Raw genomic sequence first — 12016 nt, 5'->3', positions numbered from 1 at the left:
CACATTCTTTATCTAAGGGACCACTCCAATATTCATCTACCTATTCTCTTTTACTGCTTCCCCTCTGGAGTGCAGAGCAACAGTGAAGGTCAGTTCCCTATTATTATTCCCTTACTCACTGCTCCGTCCCTTTATATACATGTGATGGAGGAAGATATGCTAGAAAAGGTAAGTATATTTCCAATCAATTCTACATTTTTTCAGCCCATGTGAAACAGAAAATATTAAGAAGAATAACTAACATGCACATCCCCAAACCCCATGACACTGAGAAAAATACAATCCCCTGAATTACTAGTAATATTTTTTTTAAAGCATTGACTTAATTCTGTCAACCCATCCTCAAAAAGATGTATCATGGTATTCATGATCATTCGTAAGCTGACCCTACCCTTCCCAAGTTTCCTCTCCTGCCTCCTTAACACACCAACACTCCAGCCACCCACAGTTTCCACTGCTTCTGAACAGCTCACATTCCCTTCTGCCTTCTTGAGTTTGCACTCACTCTCAGGTAAAGCCTGGAACACTCCTTTCATGCATCATCTGGAGAAATCCTAGGCATCCCTTAAAACCAAGTGTCAATGTCATCTCCGCTGTGCAGCCTTTCTGATGCTCTGGGCTGTTCTAGCTGTTACTAGGGCACTGTGACACCTTGGAGCCCATCACATTGTAACCTTAGTTGAAGTATCAAGTCTCTCAGCATCAGATTTCAAATTTCTGTCCTGCAGGCAGAAGTTGGAAAGAGTCCGAAATTGCAACCACCATCCAGTGCATGCAGGCCCAGGGAATCATGCGAGCATGTCAGCTCTATGTGAGCATGTCAGCTCTATGTGAGCACATCTTTTCTAACACTGGCATGCATGTGAGCCCTGGGAGTTTTAGTTTCAATGATCCAAAAACCAACCTCAGGTAAATATGATTGGTTTTGCCTTATTTAAGGACACAGAGAAATAAGGAGATGAGGGTGAGTATATTCTTCCCATTTGAGGGACCTTGTTGACTTACTCTCGGTCCTGAAGATATCACTGTGCTTTAAAAGCAAGTGGCGTGTGCATGTGTGTGTGTATGCAGTGGGGATAAGGAGGGTGTGGAAAGGCTTCTAGGCTGCCATAAGAACCTCCCTAGACGACGCAGGCGGTGTGTGTGTTGAGACACTTGCTTGGCAGTTGTTCCTGGGAAGGAGATGAATGATTGTCCACTTCCCATGCCCCACAGCCCATTGCGGGCTGCAACAGAAGAACTCTGCAAGAAGCAGGATACACCCATGCTGGCCACTATTTCCAAGGACTTTGCTTGTTACCAAGTATACCCAGGGAAAGCTGACATTTATTTAATCCTCATAGTGGTGTTGACTGTGTACTCACTGAAACACTGTATGCTCATGGAAGACATTTGTTTCCAAGCAGCTTATGCTAAATTGCAGTGATATAAAGGAAACACTTATCTAATATTGACATTTACTGACTTCCAGAAGTATATAGCCAGAATACTCATTTTTACCATTAGGAAAAGAGGAAAGGGGGGCGGGGGAAGCCTAGTGTTCGATACTTAGATCCATCAGTGAGTTAAAAGCAGAAAATGGATAAAATTTAACATTAAATGAATCAGAGGTACAGCAAAGGCCCACGGCCTCCCTGAGATCCTTAACTCAATGGCACACAGTGGGTGTTAGACAGGGTGGAGGTTGAAGCCCTCTCCTGCATAATAATAAAGCAGGGCAGAACATTCCTTGCTTGTCTGGGTGAGGATATTCAACGATCTAGAAGGTATCTATATTCTCACTTGACATGCACACCTAACTGGGTAAATTCTGGCTTTCCCCTGGGAGAACAAAAATGACACCTGATGACAAATGGAACAGCACTGTGTCTCAATGCAGTCGATTCTTGCCTCTTTCCCCTAACTGGAAATAAAATCCCACTCTGCTTGAAACACAGGGAGAAGCTATGACAACGAGGGCACAGAATCCTGGCTGACTGTGTTCCTCACACCTTTGTGGCTAACAGTGATGGAATGTGACACCCCAGGGAACAGACAGCTCTCAGAGTGGCAGCTCTGGCTGAATCCTGCTCCTGCTCCATGAATTCTGGGGTGTCCACTGGCTTTGAGGGAAAACTGGGGCTCCAACTGCTTAGCTGCAAGAACCACAATAAAAGTCAGGATCCCATTGGTGGTGACAGTCAAGTGTGGGTTCCAGCATGCTCACATCTACCTGTCTCCTGTTCTGCCAGACTATCCTTATTCCCAGGCATAGGATACATTCAGTTCGGGGCCTCTCAGTTGCTTGAATGACCCCTATAAAAATGCTTGCCCTGTTTTTTTCACGTGAAAGTCATTTTGACATCTGACAAGAATAAAGACTGACTGTAGTTGAAAAATAACGTCTATACCCATCTCCCCCACAACCCCATCTGCATCAAGACCCTAAAACAAGGGCTCTGGGCCCTTCTCCCCACTCCTCTATCATAGACAATTTTCTTTTCCTCATTCATGCTTCCAAAACAGTTTATCTTTTTATCTCCTTGGAAGAAAAGTACTCGGCAAATCAAAGGTATCATTAGTATTGTTATTATTTCCCTATTGAAATCTCTTGAATTCACTCTGGATTATTCATGTGCTTTTTTTGGGTCTGCAATATAATACTGCCTAAGTCACCCCCACTGGGTTGAACAAAAAAGAAAAATTGCATCTTCAGGCCTAATCCCCTGCTCCACCCGTCTCCTGCTGGCCCTGGCTTGTACCAACACAGGCACACACCAGCGGGGCTGATCCTTGGTACCATGCCTAGCTCACTGCTGCCATGTTCCAAGCCAGATCCTCCTTCGTACACCCAAGGGGGGCCATGGTATCCACGCTGAGCAATAGGAAGGCGTTGACCACGCCCACACCCTCTGATCCCCCTGGGGAGTTTCTTTTCCATCCTCAATAGGTCTGGTGACAACAGAGTGCTCCCTGTTGGACAGCAGACACTGTGACTGCCCCCACACCCAACAAACAGCATGTTCTGGTTCTCCACCCGGAAGATTTGTTAAAGAAGTGGTCCCACACCCTTGGCAGTTGCGTGCTGACCTTCCAGGACAAAGGAAGTGCTTCTTCCTCCCCAAGACAAGATGTCATAGCGCTTGGGGTGCCAGTGCCAGTGGCGGGGAAAATCACACTGATTACTTGCCTCGTCTTTTGTTATTTGGCATTTCTGGGTAGGTTAAGTGCTTCCAAGGTTGCTGCTCATTCCAAGTTTACTGTTCTGATCCTTTCCTCCCGATCCTCCTCCCCTCCCTTTCATCCTCTGGGCCATCTCTGATGTGCTTTTGCTGTCTTCTGATGCTCTGTCCCCTTCTTTTCTCTCCCCAAGGGAGCTCCTGGCAAGTTAAAGCTTCTTGCAGTGTCTTCTCCTTCCATGCTTCTTGTCACCCAGTGGCTCCCTTCACCCTGGCTGGTTCTCTTCACCCACTCTGACTTACCCTTTTGTCTACTCGATGTTCTCTTATTCTCTTGGAGATTCAGGATGCCCTAAACCTCTGCCATCCTGATTTCCCTTTTGATGTTTCCTGCCAATGGAGAGAGCAAGTGGGCTGCTTAGAGTTTTCCCAACAGGGATGTGGTGTCCCAAATTAATTCTCAGCTCAGATATGCCATTAACCGGCAAATGCAAGTTTTTACTTTCACCCTCATATGTTTAGAGTAGCAAGGTGCATGTGCAAAGCCAATCAGACATCTGGGTTCAGCAGAAATAGAACTTTCTGAACCTCAAAGTCACTGGGCAGGACAGGAGGCTCTGGCAATGCCAGAAACATCTGTCAGAGACTGGGGAAATAAAGGTTCTTAGAGTGACTGAAGTAAAGTCCACCAAGTCTGCACCACTGCGCATCCCCCAAACTATCTTAGAACTTGCGATGTGATGGAAGCAGGGAGCCATCAGTCCTGCTGAGGCATTATTTTTCCAAAGCTACCTAGATGTGCATGCACAGGCTGGTTGGGATGATGCTTGAAGATTAAGGAGGGCATAGAAGGAAATAGTTGGGAGCGAGCTGAAATGATAAGGGGAAAAAATATAGCAAGTTCTAAGTTTATGGATGACAAGAGAATCGATTCTTCTTCACCCAGGGGCAGAACATGCCGTTTCTCCGCAGGAGGCAAATTGTGCTGTGACATTATCTCTCTCTGTACAAAGCACGACCATCCTGACAGATGAGGGAAGAGGCATCCCCAGCAAGAGAGAAACCCACAAACAGCACACACTGGCAGCTCTCCATTTTCTTGTTGGGAGCCAAACTCAGGGACATTGGCAGGGGCCGGAATGGAGGAATGTAATTTAGCCTTTCTATAGCCACCTTAAGAAAGATAAAGAAAGAATCATATCTACATGAAAAACTCAAACTTTAAAAGAGTAAAGATGCAGCATACTAGTGACATTAATTATACATTAATTTCTGCTCCCTCTCTAAAGGGAGGGATGGAAGAAAGTAAAGGTGAATAAATATATTCAACAAATTAGGAGGGAAAGGATGGTTGAAATAAACTTTAAACATTCACTTGCACTTTTGCTCTTAAAGTCTTCAGAGCATTGTTGGAGCTCTTGCTTTGCTTAGGAATGAAGACCTTGGGAGCAGAGGTCTTGGACTATGTTCCCAGAAACTCCAAAATGACTTGCAGGATTCCACTGTGAGAGGTGTTGGGCAGCAGATGGCCATATCACCAGAGTGCCAGATAAGGCCCTAAATATAACCCTGGACGCTTGTTCTCTCTGAGTGGAGAGGGACATCCTGAGTCTCTGCATATTTCCTTGCAAATGCATCCGTACAGGAACAGCGTGGGGGCAGGCAAGTGATTTTGTGTGCATGTATGAGGTAGGGGTGGTCAGGTGGGGTTGCACCCTCATTCCTCAGTCAGGGGGACAATAGTGGGGACCATCTATATTCACTTGGGCTCATCTTCTTGTGTATATACCCTATCCCATAACTGGATGAATGTAGGGTACTGGGTGGGGTGGGGTACCATATATGAGTTATGCAAAGCGGGTCACAGAATCCTCTGAGGAATTCACAGTATTCCAAACAACATCCATGTTTTTCAAAATGTCCATGGATCAAATCAAAGGTATCCCCAGCATACCAATGAAGTCCATCAAACATCTTTTCTCATTACCCTTAATTGCTATTAGTCAGATGTTCTCCATTCAAGATCCCTACAGTGTCCAGTGAGGCCATTCTGACTGGCTATGTCCACTTTAATCTCTGAGTCTTTCTTGAGACCTGTTTTAGTTTCTTGTGTATCTACCACTTGGAGGGATGGGTAGTGCTAGCCAAACTCAGAACACTCAGGGATAAAAGGCATTTTGAACTGTATGATGCTGTGGTTTTTTCCCAGTTTCCTCAGGGCTAAGGGTAGATGAAGTAGAGCATTACACTCTATAGGTAAATATTTAAAGGTTCATCATATGAGGCAGTCAAGGAATAGCTTGGTATTGAGAACGGAGGAAGCAAAGTAGAGGATGCACATTATAATGATTCAGACAGGAAGAGAGGCATTTAAACACCTATAGGCTTCTTATGCCAATCTAGAGAATAGCAGATCAAGCCTCTAAAAATACAAAAGACTGGTTAAAATTTGCACTAGTCCCATGCAAATATGTGTATGAGGCAGAGGTGAGGGGAATGGTTGGAAGATTCCCTCTTCCTCTCAGGGATTCAAATGCAACTTCCTGAGTGAACTGGTAAGAGTCAGAGAAGAATGGAAGTCAGGGTGCATATACGTGTGTGTGCGTGTATGTGCACACACCCATAAGCAAGCACATGCACTTCCAAGGAAGAGGGTAATCTCACAAAATGGTAATATAACTGAATCTGTTTCTATAACACTGTTCTGGGATAGTTCTTATTCATTCAGCCTGAAAACTCTGGAGAAGGCAATTTATCTTCCTGCTGCTGTAGGGAGTCCTGGTGAGATGCATACAACCATATGAATACATGAGTGTGTGTATGTGTAGACATTATAATTATGCACGAAAATGGGTCTATACATACTCTCGTGGGGGGGTGTGGTTCAAGTTTAATCAGAAAGGTCAATAGCAAAGTTTGAACTGCACAGATAAGGAGCAAATCTGCAGGGACCACAAGGACAGTAAAAAAGCAGAGAAAGGAGGCAGGTTTTTGCTTATATTTTGCTTCTTCCTGAGACAGGAAGCAACAAATGCATGCTGTTTGCTTGCAGAAGCAGTCACCCATGGTGATGCTCTGCTTTCTCAAAAACTTTTACCCTTCATTTAATCAACAGATGGACGTGCTCTGTTGTGGATTTTTCTGAAAGTCCTGTCCCTGTAAGAGCTGTGCTGGCTGGCACAAATGCTGCCTCAGACGGCAGAGGCGGCATTGGCATTCCAAAAGAGTGGGAAGGAACCCATTTACTTGTCCCCTTCAAACTCAATTCCACAGGTGACTTTTGATGCCAATAGCTAAGTAAGCACTCACAATCCCTCTCAGGAATTTCTCTCTTCTCCCTTTACCACCCTCAGCCCCATGGCTCCTAGTGGCAGGGAGCCCAGGGGTGCAAAGTTCTTTCCCGAGAGTCCACCGGCTTCTCTGCCCCTGCCAGGCTGCAGAAAGCAAACAATCAGCACCAGGGGTGAAATTCCATTTTATGCCCTGAATCCAGTGCTGTGTAGGATTTAGAATTCAGTCTTATTTAGGAAACTGTACATTCAATGAAACTCTTTACAAGCTTTCCCCAGCCACTGCATATTACCCCCACAGTACATTCTGTAATTGCAACCCCTTCTACAACCCTTGCAAACTGCACACGTTGGCTTTTGAATACACTCATGCAAGATAGACCTTATTGGAACTGAAATATCCATTTAAGAAAGGCTTCCTTTTCTGCCCCTCTCTTTCCCCAACCTGGGTGTGGAGAGAAGGCGCCCTGAAGTTCCAAACGGCATGGCCACATACATACTACCCAATTAACACACCAGGAGAATAAAGAACTCATTTGCATCGGAGAGTTTGAGTTGGATGTTGACAAGTGAGAGCAGAAAGTCGCTCCCCCCCCCCCACCACCCTCTCAATCCCTTCCTTCCAAAGGAAAATAAACAGTACCATTCTGTTGCGTTTGCAAAGGCAAAAAGGCAACTCCAGAGCATCTCGGTCCGGCACCGAGGGAACCATCAATCAGTGCGAGTTTCCGAGGTCTGCCCACATTCCTACCCTCTGCCTCCCGCGCCCTAACAACCCCGCCGACTTTGCTCCAACTCCAGCAGCGCGCCGGTCCTACCTTGACTGAAAAGGAAGAAGCAAAGGAAGAGCAAATCGAGCTGGAAAGGTTTCATTCCTCAGCACAGCAAGGGAGAGCCGGCGGGCAACTTGGGGGTGTAGTTAGTTTCTCTTCCTCGGCGGCTCGCGGTGCTCAGCCTCCAACGCCGGTCCTCTCCGATTCGTGCCGACCATCTGTCTGTCCACCCGTCGGTCCCTTCGGGTGGTTTCCGTCTCTTTGTGTCTCCGGGTTTCTGCAGCCAGCTGAGACAAATTGCCTGTTTTTAACTGCCTCGGGAAGCCGGGATCCTCAGCAATGTCCCCACTCGGAGCAGATCCATTCTCTGGCTCTTGGCATCCCAGGCACACGGCTTCCTCCGGCGGGCTCCTCCCACAGCGAGCGAGCGAACGAGTGACGAGTGACAGAAGGGCTCCTTTCACAGAAGCTGGGGCGGGGGGAGAGGGAGGGGAAACAGGTCATAATTAAAGAGGAAATACTTGGAAAAAGGAGATCTTTGCAAAACAGAGGCTGGGGGAAAGGCTGTGTTCTTTCCTTCTTTTCCCTAAATAGGAGGATATTCAGCTTTTGTCACCATTATTGATTTTTTTTTAAAAAATCGTGAACGCGGAGCAGAGCTGTGACTTTTTGTCCACACGATGTAATGTTGTTTAAGGGAAGTGAAGTTAAAGATGACTATATGCATGCAAACGTATTAAAATGTGCATGCCTTGCCTTTGCGTAAGAAACTAGAAACTGGGCTGAGAAGGAGCTTGGGAGGGGAACAGGGGCACGGGGTAGGGTGGGTGGGAGGGGAAATCTTTCTCCAGCAAGGACTTGGCCAATGTGAGCAGCAGGAGGCTAGGGAGTTGAAGAGGATAAGCATGCTTTGCATTTTTGAGACTTTCCAACAGGGGTAGGTAATAAAACCTGAAGGTTTGGATATTAGTTTGCTTTGCATTGCTCTGAGAAAACCAAATGCTGGAATGGGAGAGAAAACAAGTAGGTTTATGACACATACCCATTTATTATTATTATCCTGGTCTGTGCATTTCCTAACAAGAACAGGAGAGCAGGCTGTCTTTGTATTTGGAGCTTCTGCACTAATGAGCACTCCGTCACTCTGAGCATCTTTTCTCCAAAAGGTGCTGTGAGTCTGATTTCGAAGGAGAGGCCAAGGTCATAGGCAACCACCTCCTAAGAACCTTCAGGTCTTTTACCTGTCATGAAATTCACACTCAAATCAAACTCAATTTCCTCCAGGATATCAACATGAATTTATCTAGGTCCATTTATTTGATAGACATTTAGGCATGCCTGGAATAAGCAGGCCACAGGGGGAAATAAAATAGTAAGCACAGACCATGCCTTCAGGAGCCCATAATCTATAGAGTGCAAGCAGAGTATACACACTAGACACCAACTATAAGGATATTACAAAGCAACGTTTAAAAATATGCAGCATTATATGAAGTAGACCAAGGGGGGTAAAGAGAGATGAGAGAAAACTGAAATATGCTCTCTGGAAGTATACCATTCACCATTCAATTATAAAACAATCATTACTTTCTTCAGTCCCTGGACCTTAGGAAGGTCTTTTGGGAGCCTCTTAGCCTTTTCTCCATCAATATCACAAATTGAGGGTCTTTACTAACTGCAAGGTACATTACGACTTGGAGTTTTCATGCGGATCTTAACTTCAAAAAATTATCCTTTGGTATTTATGAACAAGGAAAAAAAAGCATGGGCACAGGTAAAAGGGTATGTCGGTAGGAGCTGACACCGTAGTTGACATCCAAGATCTACCAATTAGTAGGTGTCTGCTTTGTTGACTTTTCAACTTAATAGTTTATTAAACTGTATTCCTTAGAGCCTGTTAAACATATCAAAGGGGAATTTGTAAGCAAGCTTTGGGGTGGGGGTGTGTGTGGTGGAGGTGGATGCTGAGCAGCAGAAACTAAGAGGACACAAAAGAGGCAACCCATCAGCTAAATTAACAAACAAGGTACAGAAGTAACCGTGTCAGCACAGCCTTAGCCCATTAGCTTGGTATGACAGATAATGCAATGAAACACAAGAGGCAAATCAGAAACACACACAAAAGATGAATAATAATTTCAAACAACATATGACAAATAACATATTAAGACTGGAAATACGAAAATATGGCATGTAATGGTAAATAGTAGCTTTCTACTAAATCTGTGGGGGTTTGGGGGGAATAAAAGGTCTGGGAACAACTCCTAAGGCTAAATCTTACAATGAGTACAACTAGTATCAGAATGTAGATGGTACCTGCCTGAGCAACAATTGATGTTTTAACTAAAGATTTATCCTTTAAGCTGTTGTTTAATTTTGGTTGCTAATTCCTAAATGGCCCGGGTCCCAGATTTGCTTTAATTCAACCCCCAAGGGAAATACTGCAAACCCAGGGTCAGGAGGCTAGTGAACTGTGCAATGTCTGGTAATCAGGCACACGAATAGGCATATGCGCACCACACTCGCACATCACATCCTCTCTTGGAAAGGAGAAAAGTGGGGAGTGGGAGTCCGAGGTTGGAAGGATTTTGTTTCGCTCTCCCACTGGTCCCGAGCCTAGCCTCATGATTCCCAAACTGGTTCCGGACCCCCCCACCCCCACCCCAAAAGCCACCTGGGCCTGTTCCCTTTTCCGCGCCCCCTCCGCCCCATCCCCGCAGCCTCCGGTCTCAGGCAGAAAGGGAAAAAGCTTGGATTAAGTGATGAGCTGCCCGCCTCTAAAAGGACCAGGAGGCGTTTCAACCCTGAGTGCCGGAAAACCCCCGGCAATCTTCAGTGGCCACCACGTGGGGGCAGAGAACGGGAGCGGTACCTGCAGGACCCACAGCCGGCCGGGCTCTGGCGCCAGCCCCGACGGCGACCCCGCCATCTCCGCCCGGCCAGCTCGTGGCCTCACCTCCTCCGGGGGCTCGGTTAACCTCCTGGCGCTGCAAGGTGGCCTGCGCGCAGTTCGCTCTCGAGGAGGGAGGGGGGAGGCGGCGAGGAGCGGACGGCTCCACCTGATGGAGAAGCGTGGAGAGTCCTTAGACCTTGGAGTGCGCTGCAAGGGGAAGCAAGGAGGGAGACCACGGTCTCCGCTGGAAACCTCCGCGTCTGTGGGATGGCGCTCGGGGGACCGGGTCTCTGCGCACAGTCGGTGGAGCTAACAGCCCAAAGAGACAGCCGAAAACCATCAACTTGGAAAGCCGCCCCAATTCTGATTTTCTGTGCGTCCAGGCTCCAGGTCTCTGTTGCGCCCACCATGCAAGCCAGGGTCCCTCACCAGCAGGTGGCATCCTCTCCAGCGTTTCTTCTACAGGCTTGTAGCCCAGGAGGTCGACTTCATCCGTCGCCAGTCCCCCTCCAGGCCTTCAATTCCAAGTGCTGTGTCCTTTGACCCGCCCCCAAGCCCCGTCTGCACCCCCTGCCTCGCGTCCCAGGGGACCAGCAGGAGTGGGATTGCGGAAAGCAGTGAGGAAGTCGGAGCCCACAGAGAATGCGGGGTGGCTCCAGATTCTGCTACTAGCTGGCCAAGAAGTTACAGAAGGGCAAGGCTGGGACAGCTTCCAAGTCCTGCTCTCCTAGCAGCAAGTGTGCCCCCACCCCCAGCCTCATGTGTCTGAGATCTGGGAAAGAGTGAAGCATGAAGTCCTGGATCCTGCTGCAGGATTGATGGGTACTGTTGTTCAGTGCCTTAAACTGTCTAACATTCAGTCTCTATGAAGACGCAGCTCATGTTCACCTTCGGTGACCTTGGGGGCTGTCAGTTCAATATCAATAACATTTACTATTCCGTTGATTTGGGCAAAGCCCTGTTTAGAGTACTTAAAGATGTGTGGGATGAATGCATAGATTCCTGTTCTTGAAAAGTTTATCCTTTACTTGGGGAGGATACAAAGGTACATATGTGTGTGTGGGGGGGAAATATAAGGCATATTATTGGCTTTTTAATAAGACAGAAATTGCCCTAAAGGTCATCTGTCAGGACCCTTTCTTTCTAGATGGCTCCTTCTGGGTGGACTTTCCTGAGGCTTTTCAGGAAGCTGCAGGGCTCAGATGCCAGTCCAGGGCCCTGACCATTAGCCCAGTGTGTCTGCTCTTTCTCTACTGCTCATGTTGGGCCAAGCTCCCTTTAACTGTCTGGAAGTATTCATGTGTACTATCACCACAGATAAGGAGAGGGAGTGGTTCTTTTGTGAGACAGGCAGTCATCACCAACAGAGAATTTCCTGCTTAATGCTTCTTTGCAATATTTGTTGCACAGATACATTATAAACCACATTCTCTTTTTGTTTTTTATGCATCCTGCCTGTACTGGATAAAACCTCCTTGCCCAGAGATTTAACACATTTTGAACAGGCCCCTAGTGGGAATTCAGGGTAACCTGCCTCTCTAGTCCTGGGTAAGTTAATAAAGGCTTGAAGCTACATACACATCCAAAGACCAAATGGTCTTTAGAGGTCCTCTCTGGGTGGCAGCTACCTGACCTGGGCAGTCACAATCTTCCAGCCTATTTCTTTTTCATTTCTCTGAACCAAATTTCTTGCTCACATCCGTGTAGGTGGATTACAAGACCTTAACCCCTGTTCACCGTGGTTGGTCTCTCTCTATTGCCAGCGGAAAGGGCCCAAAGAACCAGGTGTTCAGCTTTTTAGAAGCATCCTCCAAAGAGCAAGACGTCCACCTCACTGATTCATGCAAGACTAGGCTTGACTGAGGGAATCATAGTGAGCCTTTGGACCTGGCTCTGGTCTGG

General features: G+C 46.9%; 1 protein-coding gene across 6 annotated transcripts in view; it reads right to left on the bottom strand.

The window, feature by feature from the left end:
• Kirrel3 (kirre like nephrin family adhesion molecule 3) overlaps nt 1–10477 on the bottom strand; it is a 555957-nt gene extending 545480 nt beyond the window's left edge. For 2 of the 6 annotated variants that reach the window (XM_046432700.2, XM_046432701.2), the window contains exons 1-2: nt 10094–10475; nt 7267–7690 (exon numbers count right to left, since the gene is read on the bottom strand). In XM_046432700.2, coding sequence (XP_046288656.1) covers nt 7267–7321 — 55 coding nt within the window. In that variant the 5' untranslated portion in view covers nt 7322–7690; nt 10094–10475. Of the gene's footprint in view, nt 1–7266; nt 7691–8263; nt 8379–10093 lie in introns of those variants that run through there. The other 4 variants (XM_046432698.2, XM_058575268.1, XM_046432699.2 and 1 more) reach the window with 4 other exon arrangements.
• Between the last annotated feature and the right edge of the window lie 1539 nt (nt 10478–12016).

The sequence above is a fragment of the Marmota monax genome, unplaced genomic scaffold (assembly GCF_021218885.2).
Source record: "Marmota monax isolate L192 unplaced genomic scaffold, Marmota_monax_Labrador192_F-V1.1 WCK01_AAM20220418_F8-fsc00062, whole genome shotgun sequence".
Lineage (NCBI taxonomy): Eukaryota > Metazoa > Chordata > Mammalia > Rodentia > Sciuridae > Marmota > Marmota monax.
The sequence above is the reverse complement of the archived record's forward strand: the minus strand, read 5'-3'. Positions and strand labels throughout refer to the sequence as shown.